Source organism: Myotis yumanensis, unplaced genomic scaffold, assembly GCF_028538775.1.
Source record: "Myotis yumanensis isolate MYYU_CA2020_CCGP unplaced genomic scaffold, mMyoYum1.0.hap1 SCAF_2, whole genome shotgun sequence".
Classification (NCBI taxonomy): Eukaryota; Metazoa; Chordata; class Mammalia; order Chiroptera; family Vespertilionidae; genus Myotis; species Myotis yumanensis.
This window is the reverse complement of record NW_027223753.1, coordinates 57,464,240-57,485,154: the sequence shown is the minus strand read 5'-3', so window position 1 is coordinate 57,485,154 and position 20,915 is coordinate 57,464,240. Positions and strand designations below refer to the sequence as shown.

Sequence of the window (20,915 nt, the reverse complement as noted above, 5' to 3'; positions counted from 1 at the left end):
CAACTATACAAACATTTAAATGACTTGTGGAAGTATATGAAATGGAAAATATAAGACATGTTTAGGTAGAAGCCAGGTTATAAAACACTATAAATCCTGATTTTGTATACCAAAATAATAATTGTAGTTATATTGCGATAAAATAATGTGAGTTTTATCTTTTCTTTTAACATTTCCATATTTCATCAAATAGATTAAAAACAATTGTTTTTAAAAAATGCAGCCACTATTGTCCACTCAGTGAAAGATATCTGAAAAGTAAAAGTTGCCATCTTTCTCTGATGTTCCATATAAGCATCTTTTCAATAGTCTTTGAATTCATTCTTGCCCCTTGTTTCTAGTTAAATCTGTCTTACATTCTATTGCTGCATAAGAATTTGCACAGCTTATCTGGATCCTTTGCTTCATGGTCTCTCAGTCAAGGGGTTGGTCCACAATCTATAGTCTCATCTGGAGGTTCAACTGGAGAAGGAATGGCCTCCCAAGTTCGCTCAGTGGTTGTTAGCAGTATTCACTTCCTCATAGGCTGTTGGACTAAAGACCTCAATTCTTTGCTGACTGTTGTCCAGAGGTTACTCTCATTTCCTTGCCATGTGTGCCTCTCCTGCATGCAGCTTGCTTCATCAAAACATGCTCTTTAATGTATTACTTAATTTGATATGTTTATAAACATTAACTATTTCTCTTACCTATTGCAGATGATGAAAGAATCTAAACTAAAAAACAAGAAAGACAATCTAATGCTATTAGATACAAAAAACTTCATCACCATGTTGCAAGAGGGATGGGCTTAGAAAATATCAGACTTTTCCAAAAACTAAAAATGTTACACATTCTACATTTTCTTGCCTAAATGAAATTCTAACTGCAGGGCTTGGTCTATAGTACATTAAATAATATAGCAATGATATTTTTATTCCTTTTTATCTTAGAGCCAGGAGATTTGCAGCAGCATGAATTTTTCAGTGTATAGAACATTTAAAACATTAATTATCTGCAGGTTTTCAAACAAAAGTGAAGATACCTATTATGAGAATGACTGAACTAGTTCCTCAACAATTAAATAATCAAAGATGGAATTATACGAATTAAGAGTCAGTCTAAAATAATTAAAGGAAAATAAGCATTCTCTTAGATCAATTCTCAGCACAAATAAAGGAAAATATCACTACCATTTAGCATTGCTTATAAAACTCAATTAGGAAAGTAAATATGCAATTCATTGAGAAGATACTTTAGCATGAACCAGAGAGAGGCAAAAAGCCATTTGCTCATTTAGATCAATTAATAGCCAATTAGTTTCTTAATATGATTTCTCTATATTCTTGCACTGAGATGCTCTATAATAATGAAGCAAGCCTAGTAAAATTCTTTCCAGTTGAACCACCATATGTATAGGAAGGAAGGATTTTTTTAAAGAAAAAGAGAATGAGACCAATTATAAAGCTCAGAGAAAAAAGTTTTAATTGAGGGTTGATTTATGATTCAGTTGCTTCTCTCATGGGCAACTCTAACCTCATACAGTAACATAAAATCATTCATATAGACCCTGGACCTAAATTGACAAGTAGAGTCTATGAGGAAGCAGTTCTATCTATATATATAAAAGCCTAAGCGACCGTTACTACTGGTCGACTGAACAACTGGTCACTATGATGCGCACTGACCACCAGGGGGCAGACACTCAACACAGGACTTGCCCCCTGGTGGTCAGTGCGCTCCCACAGCCAACCTCCCATGACCGAGCTGGCCAACCTCCCGTGGTCCCTCCCCCTGTCTGGCCAGCCCTGATCGGACCCGATAGGGACTGGGTGAGAATGCCCCGATGGCCCTAATCACTGGCCAGGCTGAGGGTCCCCTCCCATGTACAAATTCATGCACTGGGCCCCTAGTATTGTTATAATTATAGAAAAAAATGTTGCAATTCTAACTTTAAAACTCTTGTTTCTAATAAATGTCACTTAACTATAGCTAATGATTCTCCCAAGTAACATCAGGTGATAATAGAGAGCTAATATATAATAAACAAAAGGAAAATATCCTATAATAAGTACAAAGTATGGTACCTCAAAGATGTTGGTCAATTACTGAAATGAGAAAAACATCAGAGAAGAAAAGTTAGCTCAAGTGACAGCTGTTGAAACAGTAATATATGAATCAATATTATCCACATATTAATTACTAAACACAAAGAAGCTCAATTTATTTTATTTATTCAGGCAAAGAACAAATAAATTCAGAATTAAACACTTGCTTAAAACTTATTTAAAAGTTTTGAAGTCAGAATGAGATTTTAAAGTTTTTAATGTACCCATTTAATTTCATGCTTGGTATGAAGCCATATATAACTTTCACTGGTTATTAACCATAATCACCTTGGCAATACTTCAGTGCTCAGTCATTTCTTTGTCTCTCAGGTCTAGAGCAACCTTGGTTGGTTTTGTAGAATTAGTCATTCACTCTGAATACTCTCCAAGACCACATGATATAATCCCCAGGATTCTGAAGAGAAGCTATCTGGATACCAAAGACACTTTGGCTGTCAAGGGCTATCCCTAATGAGCTCACAGATGAGCTCAAAAATCAGACTGGACAAGAAACGATACAAGAGTATAAAAAATACCTGACTTGCTATTCAGTTTCTGACTGATCTGAATTGCAGCCAGGGCAGGCAATGCTACCATTGGTCAGCCAAGGTAGTTTTTTTAATTGCCTAGTGAATTCACTTCTGTCATATTTGGGTGGTGAGGTGGTAGATAGCTGGGACATCTTCTAATCATTGAAACCTGGAAGAATTTTTCTGGAAACTAATTAATTTATTTTACAAGATTAAATCAAGGTGTTTATCAAGAAAGTAGAAAAAGACAACCAAAGACATACTCCATAGAATTTTAGAATGATCACTCTTAAAAATGTAGCCTGTCTCTATTTCAGTCAGTATAACATCTTACTTCAGAATTTCTTTGGATGTCATTGAAATAGAAATGAAAAACACATGTCCTAGGGATTGGGGGCTGTGTGAGAAGAGTGAAGGGGGAGGGAGGGATGGAGAGAGAGAGAGAGAGAGAGAGAGAGAGAGAGAGAGGAACAATGGTATGGTGATTGCCAGAGGGAAGGGGGATGGAGGAGTGGAGGTAAAGGGGGATACATGGTGATGGAAGGACTTGACTTGCGATGCTAAACATAAAATACAATATATAGATGATGTATTGTAGAATGGTATACCTAAAACCTATATCATTTTATTAACTAATGTCACCCCAATAAATTCATTATTTTTTAAATGTTCTGATTACAATGAATATTTGATTCTCTGGAAAGGAACATGATTGATTTCATTTTTAAATCCCACGGTTACAAATAAGGTTACTTTGGGTTTAATATTGAAGGAAGCCTCACAAATATTCCCTATTCATCAATGCATGATGTAATATGTTGAAACTGACTATGCTCATGTATAGAAAAGAATTGAGGAGGGAATATATTCAGGGAATTTATAATCATCTCTATAAACTCACCACTTCAGAATATAAATTAGAGTTGTAGTCCAGAAATGGGCCTTCTAAGGCAATATAACTTCCCAAGTCATTTCTCAGAACTCAAGGTTCTTAGAGGCTTAAAAATGGTAAATGATAAGATTCCATGGTCCATGAAACTTCAAATGCTAATGACATTTTCAAAAAGTAAATGACACACAGAGCATTTGATAACAAGCTGCTACTTTTTAAAATGTGTTTCACACTATTTTTAAAAAATGTAAAGAACACAGCAATCGCCCTTTAATAATCTTCTGAAACATAAACTACCCAATAATGACTCCAGAGGCAAAATACCCACAGCCCACGTCAACATGATTAAACCATGAAATCACTTTCACCAGAAGACACTTTGAAAGCCTTCATTCTCCAAAAAATGGTCAACACCTTTTTTTCTAAACCTTTTCCTAAATCTAGCAAAACCTTATTATACCAGTGATGACATTTTTTTAATCCAGATCATTTTTAGCAATTGAAATTTTTTTAACCTAAAGAACCACTGAAATCCTTCAGCATATGGTTTCTAACCAAAAATCCATCACTTAGTCATTTAGGTCTACTCATTGGCCTGACCTTACATGGCTGTTCCCTTTACTCCGGCTGAAAAGAGCAGTTAACTAAATCTCTAACCCCGTTCTCTGGGCTTTAGTCCCCACTACAACTTTCTTCAGTTGAGTGACTCAGAACATTGCTCTGGTAAAGTATTAACAGGATAAATTTTGAAAAGATTTCAGGACTTAAATGCAAAACTGGACTCAAATCTTTTCTTTGCCACTAACCAATATGTACCTCAGTGCAAGTTATTTAGTTTCTCTGGGCTGATTCTTCATCTTTAAAATGAGGATAATTGGGGAGAAAAAAATGGCGGAGGCTTAGACGGACGTGTTGGTCCTTCGTCCCGGAGCAGATAGGGGCGAGCAGCTGAAACGGGTAACAACCAGCCCGATCAAGCTGGGGAGGTTCAGCTGAGAGACAGTCTGCAGCCAGGAAAGACAGAGAACTCCTGAAAAATGCGGATGGTTAGAGATTGAGGCTGAAACTTCCCCCTGGGCGCCAGCGCAGCGGCGAGACCACGCCATCTTGGGAAGCGGTTACCTACCGGCATCCAGAGATCGGCTACTAACCCAGCGGCTACTAACCCGGAGGCGGCGACTTGCGGGCAGCGCGACTGCGGGAGCCCAGAGGAGGCCTGCGCCCCTCCACGGAGGGGCGGACACTCCTGGGCGGCCAGCAGAGGCACAGCGACCACGCCATCTTGGGAAACAGAGCTGCTTGAGACTAGGATCCTGGCCTCAGCACCACCCAGTCTGATCTCAGACGCATACCAGGACCCTGCAGCCACTGGGGACAGAGACCTGTGACCACAGCTACAGACCTGCAGACACGGAAAGTTCGGAGATCCCTGCTGCAGATCCGTGAGTAGCAGAGCCCATCCCCCCTTCCCCCAGGATCGCGGGCAGTGCCAGAGTAACTAACTGATAGACCTACCCCTTGCCGGGGCCTCAGCGCTGCAGAAACTTTGGCCTGAAAGTGCGCGAGCACCTTAGAACTGATCCTATGCGCACTTCGGGCTTCAGAGCCCTGGGCTGGGAGCAAAAACGCGCACAGCACCAGGAACTAATCCTGTGCGCACTGCTGGCATCAGAGCCCTGGGCTGGGAGCAAAAACGCGCACAGCACCAGGAACTAATCCTGTGCGCACTGCTGGCATCAGAGCCCTGGGCTGGGAGCAAAAACGCGCACAGCACCAGGAACTAATCCTGTGCGCACTGCTGGCATCAGAGCCCTGGGCTGGGAGCAAAAACGCGCACAGCACCAGGAACTAATCCTGTGCGCACTGCTGGCATCAGAGCCCTGGGCTGGGAGCAAAAACGCGCACAGCACCAGGAACTAATCCTGCGCGCACTGCTGGCATCAGAGCCCTGGGCTGGGAGCAATCGCGCGAACGGGAGTTTGTCCGCCTAGCACAGGCCCAGAAACCCCGTTTCTCAGGGCAGGAGGCAGCACCAAGCACCAGTGACTTGACTGTGTTTCTTATCACCTGCGCCTGAGATCCTGATTTCCTGTGCATTCATACTAAGAGCCAGTGAATCCAATTCCTGGTGCAAGGGCACACAGGGACCCTGATTCTCAAGGTGAGGTTGCGCGAAGCAACAGAGACTCTGATACTGAACTCTTGGGGAACTCTGACTCCTGGCGCAAGCTAGGGGGCTCTGCTCTGGTGCTAAACACGCGTCAGGGGGGCCTCTATTTCAGCACAGTGCAGGCAGGGTCCCTAATTCTAAGGGCACGCGCGAGGCCACATTGAGTGTTGGCAACACTGACACAGAGCGAGCCTGGTTCCCACCAACCAACAACAACCACACATCTTAGTGTCAGAGCTCTTCAGTGACACTAGGGTGGTGGGAGCCTCCCACTGCGCACGGCCCAGGCCCACGCAACTCAACCTTTGAACCATCAGGAGATAATCAGAATGAAGAGACGACACAATACCCAGAGGAAAGACAATGAAGAATCACCAAGAAAGGAAATTAATGAAGCTGAAGCGTGCAACATGACAGAAAAAGAATTCAGAATGATGGTTGTACAATTCATTCACCGGATGGATGAGAAAATCAACAACCTATGCAAGAATCAGGAAGAAATGAAAAGTGATATAGCTACAATCAAAAACACCATGGAAAGTTTCAACAGCAGACTAGAAGAAGCAGAAGACCGAATTAGTGAGTTAGAAGATAAGGCAGAGAAACAAGCTCAATCTGAACAGCAACTGGAGAAAAGAATTAAAAAACAGGAGGAGAGCCTAAGGGAGCTTCAGGACAACATGAAACGAAGTAACATACGCATAATAGGGCTGCAAGAAGGACAAGAAGAGCAGCAAGGATTAGAAAATCTATTTGAAGAAATAATGACAGAAAACTTCCCAGATATGGGGAAGAAAAAAGTTACACAAATACAGAGAGTCCCAGGCAAGATGAACCCCAAAAGACCGACACCAAGACACGTCATAATAACGATGGCAAATGTACAAGACAAAGAGAGAATCTTAAAGGCTGCAAGAGAGAAACAGAGAGTTACCTACAAAGGGTCCCCCATCAGATTATCAAACGATTTCTCAACAGAAACACATCAGGCCAGAAAAGAATGGACGGAAATCTACAAAGTGATGCAAAGCAAAGGACTGAATCCAAGAATACTCTATCCAGCAAGGCTATCATTCAAAATTGAAGGGGAAATAAGAAGCTTCACAGACAAAAAAAGGCTAAGGGAGTTCATCACCACCAAGCCAGCAATGCAAGAAATGCTAAAGGGACTGGTGTAAAAAGAAGAAATAAAAAGCCCAGAAAGAAAGCAGCCACAAAAAAATAGAAATGGCTACAAACAAGTACCTTTCAATAATAACTTTAAATGTAAATGGACTAAATGGTCCAATCAAAAGATATCGAGTGGCTGAATGGATAAAAAAACATGACCCATACATTTGCTGTCTACAAGAGACCCACCTCATTAGAAGGGACTCACACAGACTGAAAGTGAAGGGATGGAAAAATATCTTTCAGGCAAATGGAAATGAAAAAAAAGCTGGGGTAGCAATACTTATATCCGACAAAATAGACCTCAAAGTGAAGGCCATAACCAGAGATAAGGAAGGCCACTTCATAATACTAAAGGGATCAATACAACAAGAGGATATAACCCTGATAAACATATATGCACCCAATGCAGGAGCACCCACATACATAAGAAAACTCCTGGAAGGTATCAGGGGAGAGATCGACAACAATACAATCATAGTAGGGGACTTTAATACACCACTAACATCACTGGATAAATCCGCTAGACAAAAACTCAGCAAAGAAACAGCAATCCTAAATGACTCACTAGATCAGATGGACTTAATTGACATCTTCAGAACACTTCACCCCACAGCTGCGGAATATACATTCCTCTCAGGTGCTCATGGGACATATTCAAAAATAGACCACATATTGGGTCACAAGCAAAGTCTCCACAAATTCAAGAAGATTGAAATCATAAAAAGCATCTTCTCAGACCACGATGGCATAATGTTAGAAATAAACCACAATAAAAACAACCCAAAATACTCAAACACTTGGAAGCTGAATAGCATGTTATTAAATATTGATTGGGTTACCGATGACATCAAAGAAGAAATTAAAAACATCCTGGACACTAATGACAATGAAAACACAACAATCCAAAACCTCTGGGACACAATGAAAGCAGTCCTGAGAGGGAAGTTTATAGCTCTACAGGCCTACCTCAAAAAACAAGAAAAAATGGTAGTTAATCATCTAACTCTACAACTCAAAGAATTAGAAAGAGAGCAACAAGAAAAGCCCAGAGTGAGCAGAAGGAAGGAGATAATAAAGATTAGAGCAGAAATCAATGAAATAGAGACCAAAAAAACAATACAGAAAATCAATGAAACCAAGAGCTGGTTCTTTGAAAGGATAAACAAGATTGACAAACCCCTAGCCAGGCTCACCAAGAAGCAAAGAGAGAGGTCCCAAATAAACCAAATCAGAAATGATAGAGGCGAAATAACAACAGACCCCAAAGAAATACAAATGATTGTTAAACAATACTACGGACAACTCTACTCCAACAAACTAGACAACCTGGAGGAAATGGACGAATTCCTAGAAAAATACAACATTCCAAAACTCAATCAGGAAGAATCTAAAAATCTCAATAGGCCAATAACGATGGAAGAAATTGAAGCAGTCATCAAAAAGCTTCCAGCAAACAAAAGCCCAGGACCAGACGGCTTCTCAGGGGAGTTTTACCAAACTTTTAAGGAAGAACTGAAACCTATCCTCCTCAGATTACTACAAAAAGTCCAAGAGGATGGAACACTTCCAAACACATTTTATGAAGCTAGCATCACCCTAATACCAAAACCAGGTAAAGACAACACAATGAAAGAGAATTACAGGCCAATATCCCTCATGAACATAGACGCCAAAATCCTCAACAAAATCTTAGCAAATCGGATCCAGCAGTACATCAGAAGGATCATACACCATGACCAAGTAGGATTTATCCCAGGGATGCAAGGATGGTACAACATCCGTAAATCAATAAATGTGATACATCACATAAACAAATTGAAAGAAAAAAACCACATGGTCATATCAATTGATGCAGAAAAAGCATTTGACAAAATCCAACACCCATTTTTGATAAAAACTCTCAGCAAGGTGGGAATAGAAGGATCATACCTCAACATAATAAAAGCCATATATGACAGGCCCACAGCCAACATCATACTCAATGGACAAAAACTAACACCATTTCCCCTAAGAACAGGAACAAGACAGGGATGTCCACTCTCTCCACTCCTGTTCAACATAGTCCTGGAAGTATTAGCCATTGCAATTAGACAAGAAGAAGAAATAAAAGGCATCCAAATTGGAAAAGAGGAAGTAAAACTGTCCTTATTTGCAGATGACATGATATTATACATACAGAACCCTAGAGACTCCATCAAAAAACTACTAGACTTAATACATGAATTTGGCAATGTAGCAGGATACAAAATTAACCCCAAGAAATCCGAGGCATTTCTATATACCAATAGTGAACTTTCAGAAAGAGAGATTATAAAAACAATCCCATTTACCATCGCACCCCAAAAATTAAGATACCTAGGAATAAACTTAACTAAAGAGGTAAAAGACCTCTACTCAGAAAACTATAGGATGTTGAAAAAAGAGATAGAGGAAGACATAAACAGATGGAAGAACATACCATGTTCTTGGATTGGTAGAATCAACATCATTAAAATGTCCATATTACCCAAAGCAATCTATACATTCAACGCACTTCCCATTAAAATACCAATGGCCTTCTTCAAGGATCTAGAACGAACTCTCCAAAAATTCATCTGGAATAAAAAAAGACCCCGAATAGCTGCAGCGATCCTGAGAAAAAACAAAGTAGGTGGGATCTCAATGCCAGATATCAAGCTGTATTACAAAGCCACTGTTCTCAAAACTGCCTGGTACTGGCACAAGAACAGACATATAGATCAGTGGAATAGAATAGAGAGTCCAGAAATTAGCCCGAACCAATATGCTCAATTAATTTTTGACAAAGGAGGCATGAACATACAATGGAGCCAAGATAGTCTCTTCAATAAATGGTGTTGGGAAAATTGGACAGATATATGCAAGAAAATGAAACTAGACCACCAACTTACACCATACACAAGAATAAACTCAAAATGGATAAAGGACTTAAATGTACGACAGGAAACCATAAAAATTCTAGAAGAATACAAAGGCAGCAAAATCTCAGACATATGCCAAAACAATTTCTTCACTGATACAGCTCCTAGGGCAGTTGAAACTAAAGAGAAACTGAACAAATGGGACTACATCAAAATAAAAAGCTTCTGCACAGCAAAAGAAACCATCAACAAAACAACAAGAAAACCCACCTCGTGGGAAAACATATTTGCCAACGTCATATCTGATAAGGGCTTAATCTCCAAAATTTATAGGGAACTCATACAACTTAACAAAAAGAAGATAAACAATCCAATCAAAAAATGGGCCAAGGATCTAAATAGACACCTTTCAAAAGAGGACATTCAGAAAGCCAAGAGACATATGAAAACATGCTCAAAGTCACTAATCATCCGAGAGATGCAAATCAAAACAACAATGAGGTACCATCTCACACCTGTCAGAATGGCCATCATCAACAAATCAACAAACGACAAGTGCTGGAGAGGATGTGGAGAAAAAGGAACACTTGTGCACTGCTGGTGGGAATGCAGACTGGTGCAGCCACTATGGAAGGCAGTATGGAGGTTCCTCAGAAAATTGGAAATGGAACTCCCATTTGACCCTGTGATCCCACTTCTAGGAATATATCCCAAGAAACCAGAAACACCAATCAGAAAGGATATATGCACCCCGATGTTCATAGCAGCACAATTCACCATAGCTAAGATCTGGAAACAGCCTAAGTGCCCATCAGTAGATGAATGGATTAGAAAGCTGTGGTACATCTACACGATGGAATACTATGCTGCTGTAAAAAAGAAGGAATTCTTACCATTTGCAACAGCATGGATGGAACTGGAGAGCATTATGCTAAGTGAAATAAGCCAGTCAATGAAGGAAAAATACCACATGATCTCACTCATTCATGGATAATAAAGACCATTACAAACTTTTGAACAATAATAGATACAGAGGCAGAGCTGCCTCAAACTGATTGTCAAACTGCAGTGGGAAGGCCAGGGAGGGTTGGGGGGGAGGAGGGAGGGGATTAAGAGATCAACCGAAGGACTGGTATGCATCCATATAACCATAACTAATGGACATAAGACACTGGGGGGTAAGGGAGGGCAGGGGTCTGTCAAGGGCGGGGGGGAAAAAGGACACTTATGTAATACACTTTGTAATACTTTTAGCGAAAAATAAAAAAAAATAAAAAAAAAAATGAGGATAATTATCACTTACTTCAGAGGTGGCTGAGGATTAGGTGAGGTGATCCTGCAATGGCGCACACCGTAAGCATGACAAATACTTGTTGAAGTTCACCATCGATAATTATTTTTTAGTGCTTAATGTATCTTAGACCCCATGCTACACGCTGGGGACACAGTGGTAAGAAAAATATAAGTAATCTGACCCCCAAAAAGCCTATAGGCAAGTGAAGCATATAGAATAAAAGCAAACTAATGAAAGAATTACCAATAATGATGTGTAAGGTGTAAACAAACAAGGGCTGAAATCAAGCATACAGTGAGAGAGGGAGACGATCACAAAAGTCTTCTTCAAAGAAGCGGTATTTCAACTAATAACTGAAAGATGACAAGGACCTGACCAGACAGGAAGAAGGGTGTTCAAGGCAGAAAAAAATAGCAAGTGAAAAAGCTCTGAGAAAGGTAAGAGCTTGGAAGTAAAAAGAAAGTTTGATGTAAGAGCACAGAGCTAGGGGGGATGTGGCAATGAGGTGGGCAAGGCTTTGAAAGTCACTGTAAGGAGTCTCAAGGGGAGTGATGTGATCCCATTAACAAGAAGCACAAAGGGCCATGTGTACTCATGTCCCAGTCAGGGGTCTTATACTAATTCACTTCAACCTCCCAAGTACAGAAGCCAAGGTTTCCCCCACCTCTCCACCAGGCATCTAAGGACCACTTCTCTTTTCTAAGCTTTATGTATGTAGGTCGGATCATTGCAAACAAAGAGCCTGGGAGAGTCACCAAAAGAACCAGAGATTTGGGCTGATGAGGGTGACACTTCTGCTGGACAATAATAGGCAAGACTGCTGACAATTCTCTCCAAGCACTGATGATAAAGGGTGTCCCAAAATCCATGCAAGAAGTAATTTTGATAGAAAACACAGGTTTATAATTAAAAATTGTAATTTTTTATTGATTCATAAAGTATACAGTATAGGGTTATATATGGAATAGCATATCAGATAAATGGCCTCCATGGCTTTCCTGGCACATACGCACTCTTTTGTTGAAATTTTCCATGACCGTTTTGCATAAATGTGGCTGAATTTTGTTGATATAGCACTCAATTTCCTCCTTCAAGGCATGCATGGTCATGGGCTTGTTGGCATAAACCTTAGACTTCAAAAAACCCCAAAGGAAAAATGTCCAATGGCATTAAATCGCATGATCTGGGCGGCCAATTCTGATCACCAAAATGGGAAATTACATGACCAGGAAATGACTCATGCAGTAATTGAATTGTTTCTCAGGCTGTATGGTATGTGGCACCATCTTGTTGAAACCACATGTCATCCACATCCATATCTCGCAATTTAGGCACAAAAAATTGGATTATAATGTCATGATAGTGAGCACCAGTAACTGTTATTGCCTGAGCACCCGCATTTTCGAAGAAGAATTGTCCGATGATGCCTCCAGCCCAAAATCCGCACCAGTGACACGTGGATGCATTTGTTTCTGAACAATCACTGTATTTTCTGAACCCCAAATGCCACAATTTTGTCGATTAACCAAGCCATCAAGATGAAAATGAGCCTCATCACTGAAGATGATTTTGTTCGAAAAATCAGCATCCACTTGTTGTTCCATAATCCATTTGTGTATGTGCCAGCAAAGCTATGGAGGCCATTTACCCAATATGCTATTCCATTCATAACCCTATACTGCATACTTTATGAATCAATAAAAAATTTACAATTTTTATGCACTCTAGGATCCTTAATCTGAATTCTTTTTCTGTCATGTTGCATGCCTCTGTATCACTTAGCTGCTTTTCTGGCAAGTCCTCCTTTTCTTTCCTTTGGTGGTTTCTTTGTCTACCCATGTTTGAGCTCACTGACATATCTAGATGTTGAGTCATTCAGTGGCTGCTCCCTGGGTGGCAGTGGCTCCTCAGGCTGCGGTTGTTCCTCAGGCAGTTGTGGTAGCAGCTGCTCCTCAGTTGGCAGCAGCTCCTCTGGTGAGTGCTGTTCACAGCTGTGGTGGCTCCTCTCTACAATTTTTAATTATAAACCTGTGTTTTCTATCAAAATTACTTCTTGAGTGAATTTTGGGACAGCCTTTAGAAACAAACAGGGGTGGGAAATGCTGGTTCTGTGGCAGCTGGCAGGCTCTGGTCAACAGCTCAGGCTCCCACAAGGGTCTTGGGTGATCAAACACCATCTCTCACTGTGGGCCTTACTGCCTCTATGCCATAATGAGAGATCAGGAATCTTTAGAAGGCCTTGGTTCCTGTGGGTCTAACACTCCACCTAGCCACAATTTGCCTACAGGAAAACAAGGCACAATCCTCCTCTGTGTGGGCCTCTAAAGATATCTCTCCCTCTCCCCCTTCCAACACACACACACACAGAGACACACACACACAGACACACTTCACAGCCTTTAGTCTACACCTGTGAGAGTTCTTCCTCTTGCCTCCTCTTTGCTCCTAGTTCTTTCACAGTAGAAGCTAAATCATCCCCAAATTAGTACCCCTTCCCTAAAAGACAAAAAAGAGCTTAATGTCAACTCTTCTGGAAAAGAAAAACTGAGACACTGACATTTTCATTTCAAAGAAGCTGAACACTATGTCCTTCAATAAACATTTTTAGAGCACACATTACTGTGTAATATAAATTAGAATGGGGCAGGAGTGAACGAAGGCGGAGCAATGCCAAGAGCCTGTGGCAGCAGCCCAGATGAGAAATGAGGTGTGCAGTAAACAGGTGACAGGAAACTGGAAAGAAGTGGATATACTTGGGAGGCATTTCTGGAGATACAATAAAAAGAACTTGCTGCTAAATTAGACACGGTAGGCGAAGCAGCAATGAGGTGAATTATGATGCCACTGTTAGAAAAAACTGACGGAAATAAGACTTCTAAGAAAAGTCTAAAGTGTTCAAGTTTTGACACACCAAGCAGGGATGTCAAGAAAGCAGCTGAAGATCTAAGTCTAGAGCTCAGAAGCGAGATCCCAACTGGATATGAGAAGGCTAACCTCTATTTTGTAAAACTGCTGTTTGAAATTCTCTGCTGTTTAGATAGTCCTTTATTCTGTAAAGTCAACTCTGCTATTTTTAAATAGCCCCTTATTCTGAAAAAATAACTTTGCTTTCTAGCCTGCTTGAATAATAAGGAAGATAAACTTAGCTGTCTGACCTTGTAGGCCAGAGACTAGATACACCCATACACTCATGCCATGCCAGATGTATTCTTTAATTGGATAGAAATGTGTTTTCAAGGCCACAAGCTTCCAGCAAGATAACTACTAAGCACACATAGGGCTGGTTCTTTAATAAAAAGAAAACTTCTGCTTTTGCTTTGCTCAGAATTTGAAAAGACATCTTTCTCTGAGTCCACTAGCATATAATAAAGTGGACCTCCACCTCTCTAAGGTGTTGCTTGGTTCTTCTCTGGTCTTCTGTAACAGATCCTATATAATAAAGAGGTGATATGCAAATTGACTGCCATGCTCTTGCACAAGATGGCCACCCCCATGTGGTCAAGGATGGCCACCACAAGATGGCCAGCCGGGGAGGGCTGTTGTGGGTGATCAGGCTGGCAGGGAAGGGAAAATGGAGGTGAGTGGGCCTGCAAAGGAGGGCAGTTGGGGGCGACCAGGCCTTCAGGGGAGGGTAGTTAGGGGAGACCAGGCCGGCAGGGGAGGGCAGTTATTTTTTGGAAACTACTGCCATAAAACTGGTTGAACAAAGGGGGAAATGTCACCCTGGCTAAACCTCCATCTCATAACAGAAACAGCTTATGACTATTTTATCCTGAAGGACTGTGGCAATGTATATCTCATGTATTTTCATTGGATCAAAGCAAAAATTGGGGGATTTCAAAACTAAAAGACCTTAGAAGTTATGCCTCGTACAAAATAAGCTGAGAAAGAAATATACCAAACATATTAAAAACCCAAAAGTCTGAACAGAGGCCTGATGTTATTCCCATCATTTATTTAAACAAAACTAAAAGGTCTAATATTTAAAACCTCAAATCTTTATTTTTTTTCATGTTAAAAACACTTATCACATTTTTTATGAAAAGGTTTTTATTTTAAGGAGTCATTCTAAATATACAAAATATAAAATTATTATAGCTTTACAAGTAATTTACTTTTGATTGATACATGAAGATTTATACCTTGATAAGTAGAAAAACAGTAATATATTTTTAAACAATATCAAAATATAATTTACAATTTCATGTATTAATTAATAGATTTCTAAAATTCAATCTCAGAAAAACATTTTAAAGTATATGCTATGATTTTTATAAAAGAGAAAAACTTTTTTCTTCCCCAAAAAATGTGGAATATTTTACCTATATATAGCCAAAACTCTTGCATGGCACAAACAGCTAAAAATATTAAATGTTTACTTAAACCCATCTTTCAGAATTTTTTTAATTTCTTTCTTTAGTACAGCTTCAAAAATATCTATGGCTGTGTTAAGTCTTATAGAGACTTAATGTCTCCCATTGAAATAAAGATGTCATATCCAATTTTCACTCTCCTTACTAATAATAACCATGAGTCATTTCTTAGAATTAGATCTTCAGGTACATAAGGAGGGACAGGCTGTACCATTTGTACACTTCACAATCTCAGAAACATTTTATAACCATCATATGTGTAAGGACATGTAATTACTCTGATATCTCTTTCAATGTGTGTCAAGAAGATAATAAATGCACATTTTACACAGAGCACTAATACTTGGGACTATAAATAGAACAGCATCTCCTCCTTCTTTATTCACTCATAGCTTCTAACCTAATACTTCCATCAGACTAACAGAAATGCTATTGGTCCCCACATATTTTTAGATGTATCAGAGAGTAAGAGGGTCATTATATGATCAATCTTTTACAACTTTGGTGGATAACTGTGCTCTATTTAGAAGAACCATTATTTTGAAAACATCACTTGTAAATGAACTTCATCTTGCTACTATGCTAGGTAAGCAATGATAACTGACAGATCTAAGAAAGGCTCTCTCTAGACCTAATGAAGGTCTAACATGGATCTCAATAACTTATGCTTTACTTGGGAAATATCTATTTGTTAAAGTTACAGGGGAAATATTGCAAATTAAAAATCATTTGGAAAAATTAAGTTATCTCTAGTTAATTATCTCTATTTAGTCATTTTGTGATATTGGATATAGTAGCCCCAAACAGTTAACTGATCGCTGCTTTAATAATTAAATTCTGAAAGTTTCACAACATATATTCATGTAATTTTATTTTTAAAACATCACACAAAAAAACAAAATATGCCTATTTGTAACCATCAGAGCGTGTACATTCGATGAGGACCAAGCTATGTTCAAGGCCCCATTGAGCCTAATGGTCAATCATCATCTACATGCTCTGCCATGAAGAAAACATACAGTGTGCTCTTAGTGGCCACTGGAAGAGGCTGTTTGCACGGAAGGAAATCAATAATAAAAGAATCATTCTCCACTGGGGGGTGGGGGGTGTTAGGAAGGGGCTCCAGAACAAGAGAAAATGACAGAGGCCTTTTGGAAATGTTTAGCGGTGCCAATGAAATGGCATTCTGTTTGTTTGTTTGTTTGTTTGTTTGTTTAATGTATTTTTATGATTTTAGAGAGGAAGAAAGAGGGTGAGATAGAAACATCAATGATGAGAGAGAATCATTGATTGGCTGCCTCCTGCACGCCCCCTCATGGGGATCCAGCCTACAACCCGTGCATGTGCCCTGACCAGGTATCAAATCGTGACCTCCTGATTCATAGATTGATGCTCAGTCACTGAGCCACACCAGCTGGGAAAATGGCGTGTTTTAAAAAACACACACACACACATATATGATTTGTTTCATTGTAGCAACAGACTGTGACAACTAAAAAGAAAGTGTACTCCTTTTGCGCACTGAGAGTCACCCGAAGGCACAAAGTTCACAAATATATATATTTTCAGGTAAGGGACTAAAACAATGTAAAGAAACTGTCCCTGTTATCAGTTTAGCAGTAGAGGTGAGAGACGAAGACATTTGAAGGAAAAATTGATTAGTATTAAAGCACCTGTGCCCAGCTGAAACTCTTGATAATAATAACTGCCCGTTTGATGCTGACAATTACAGTGACCGCTGGACATGGGCATCAGTACCTTACACACCAAAATCCTAGAAAGACCATGGTGAGCACACTCACCTTGTAAATTTGAGATTCCATAAATTACAGGGAATCAGCACCAAGTTTTAATCTTCATGCATGCCCAAAAAGGAAGAAGAAACATCCATCAATAACAAACAAGGACTCATTTCAAATCTAACTTCTATGCCAAGAAATTATTTCCTTGTTCAAACTAAAATGTTTCTATGGGCTAAATCATCCAGTAACTTCCCCATTTCTAAAAATATTAGTTCTTTTGTGTGTGTGTCCTTCTAAGAGAGGTGATATTAAGAATTAATAGTCATTCGAGGACTTCCAAAAATAAAAATAAAAAACACCACCATGAAACAAATAGCAACAAATTACAGCCTGAGCTGGATCCTATTTTCAAATGGTGGGCAAGAGCAATAAGACCATTCACATTCTATAATTACTTTTATTACACATTAATGACTAAAACAGCTTCTGTGCAGTTTTCAGATGAATGAGACACAGAAGATCAGCTACATGGCATTAACCTTATGTGAAAGTGGAGTGGATGGCAGCAAAAGTAAAGTTGCACCAGAAAACAAGAGTTATCTAATCATTAACCCAGCGGGAAAAGGGAACTACTTCTGATTTCCTAGAATGCAGGCCTCACAGGCTATGATTTCTGATTCCCATGGCAGCACACAGCATTTTCCATCTAACACTTTAGCAGAACGTTCGGTCACACCAGGCTCTTCCTTATTGCTGATCCGAGTTGAAGCCATTCATTTCCATTTCCCTTGCCTCTGTAAAATGTCCAATAAAAGTGATAGGACAATCATTTACCCTCAATTTTCTCAATAATGTAAGGTGTTGGAGAGGGTCTGTTAGAACTCTAAAATAATAGGCTAACATATTTTCTCGATGCTCCCTTCCTCCTTTATTTCTGACACTATCTCCTCTACAGTTTAGGGGGTTTAAACGCCTTGCTCTTTCACCCAAAAAGTGTTCTCAAACATAGTTATTTTCTGAGTACATCTCTTTCAAAAGAAAAGTTCTAAAAAGACTATAAAAACTTTCCCTGGAGTGCTTACAAAGGGTAACATAAAAAGTAGGTACGGGTGGAAAAAGAAATAATGTTTCAAGAAGTGTTTTACAAAAATCAAGTATAAGTGATTTCTACCCTCTCTGCCCTTTTCATCCTTCTTCCACACATGCAAACAAATGCACAGCACAGTAGATTTCAACAATAGGTTTTAAGAACCAAAGCAGCAATTTACAAAGAAGCAAAATATAAAAGTCAATCAATCCTTGTTTTACAAAGAGAGACAGTAGGTCACTGGCATCAACAGGCTATAGAAATCCTCCTCCCCTTACTCAGTGGATTGAAAATTAAAACAGTGCTTCTAGATCTAAAGCAGGTGAAATTCACATGTTATTTCCTAAACATATCCTATTCAAGCTAACATAACAAAATGAAGATGCTATGAAGCAAATCATACTCCAAGCCTAATTTTCACTGCATTAAGATTTTGCAAAAGAACTACAAAGCTATTGCAATCAACTACTTACATGTAGAAAACCAAACATGGGTATTAATGGGGAACAAAATTATCTATCCAGAAACACTCCCTAAAATTTACTTTAAAAATAACTTTTAAATGATATTAAAATTGATCAAATTTTAGGTAATTTATCTTAAGCATCCTATATATTCAATTGCATTAAAAAGTACCCAGAAATCAAAATTATATTTCAAAAAAAAGAATGTATTCCATACACATAAAACCAAACCAGTGTCCAAAAACAGACCTTATAGGTTTATTTAAACACACATACACACACACACACACACACACACACACACAGGAACAATGGTTCATTTCTCCAGTGATGGACCAGCAACATCATAATCCTCCTCGTCTGGCATCACCAACGGCTCCCCAAACATCAAAGACAAATTCATCTGGGAACGCAAAGTCTCCAAGAGTTTTGTCAAGTGCCACAGCGAACTCATCTGGATTACGTTTGTCCTTTCCAGCTTCAAATATTGTGGTAGCTATCAAAAATAGATTTTAAAAATTATTGATACTTGAGACAGCATCAGAGGACTAAGAAAAATAGCACCAGAAAATTTACTTTCTAAAAGGAACATGCATAGTTATCACATATTTCTAGTACAAAAATCACATATCCAAGTAGCAATGATATTTTTTAAACGATCTATCCACTATACCCAGGTTTGCAGCTGTACCGCTGCCCTCTCCGGAGCCATCGATTTGTTGTTCCACTCATTTATGCATTCATTGGTTGCTCCTTGTATGTGCCCTGACTGGGGATCACACCCATAACCCTGGTGTGTCAGGACGATGCTCTAACCAACTGAGCTATCCGGCCCGAGCTAACAGTGCAGATGACTGATGCTCTTTAATAGTGAGGAAAACAAGGACACTGATGGACACTGAATCAACCAATCTCTCTCCCTTCTCACTCTCTCAACCCCCCTCCCCTCTCCCTCTCGCTCTCTTCGTGTCTCTCTCTCTCTCTCTCTCTCTCACACACACACACACACACACACACACACACACACGCAGCTGTAAGAAAATGCTTGGTACAGGGTTTTCTAGTACCTCAAGAAGCTCAGTAGCATTGTCTGGTGTACTGAGCCCAGGAACACCTTGTTCAGACCTGGTCTGATCTCATTTGCAATCTCTGGTTTGGGTTCCTTGGTCACAAAATGAGAAAAATGATGATTTAAAATCCCCATACTATACCCTGACAGCCCAAGCTGTATAATCTCACTCATACACGCATGCTGGCACACAGAGGAGAAAAGTGAAGAAAAAGTCCTACACACAATATAGTCCCAGAGTTGGCCCCAAGCCCAGTTATACATCCCTACATGTTCTCTCTCCATGACCATTATTACTAGTAATAATTAGTAATGATCATTGCTATGAATGATAATAGCTATGTCTATTAATTATGATGTGAGAAAACTGTATACATATTAGAATGCTTTGACAACCTTATGAAGTTTTTCTTGTACCCATTTTACAGATATAGAAATTAAGACTCAAAGTTTAATAATTTGCTCAGCCAAAACCGGTTTGGCTCAGAGGATAGAGCGTTGGCTTGCGGACTGAAAGGTCCCAGGTTCGATTCTGGTCAAGGGCATGTACCTGGGTTGCGGGCACATCCCCAGTGGGAGATGTGCAGGAGGCAGCTGATCGATGTTTCTCTCTCATCGATGTTTCTAACTCTCTATCTCTCTCCCTTCCTCTCTGTAAAAAATCAATTAAATATATTTTTAAAAAAATAATAATAATAATTTGCTCAAAGGCGAAAGCTTCAAGCTAATGAAATGAGGACTCGGACTCCCTACGGACTCTCATTTTTGTGCCTCTCATCAGACATTTGGTCAACAAATATTCAGCAAGCATTTACTATGGAAGAAGTACTATGGTAGGAGCTGGGATAGAAACCTGAGTAAGAAACTCCTAATCTTGTAGAAGGAATAAAAATACCAATTAGGCAGCTTCATAATTGTGTTGGAAATATTGTGTGTAATACAGTGCTCCATAAATCTTTTAAAAATCAAATTTGCTACAAAATTTTTTAATATATTTTATTGATTTTTTACAGAGAGGAAGGGAGAGGGATAGAGAGTTAGAAACATCGATGAGAGAGAAACATTGATCAGCTGCCTCTTGCACACACCCTACTGGGGATGTGCCCGCAATCAAGGTACATGCCCTTGACCGGAATCGAACCTGGGACCCTTCAG

At 39.5% G+C, this 20,915-nt stretch overlaps 1 protein-coding gene across 1 annotated transcript in view; it reads right to left on the bottom strand.

The window, feature by feature from the left end:
* Positions 1-18,927: 18,927 nt before the first annotated feature.
* GIPC2 (GIPC PDZ domain containing family member 2) overlaps positions 18,928-20,915 on the bottom strand; it is a 67,792-nt gene continuing 65,804 nt past the window's right edge. The window contains exon 6 of the mRNA XM_070405453.1: positions 18,928-19,187. Within this exon, the coding sequence (XP_070261554.1) occupies positions 19,036-19,187 (152 nt within the window). The 3' untranslated portion in view covers positions 18,928-19,035. The remainder of the gene's footprint in view (positions 19,188-20,915) is intronic.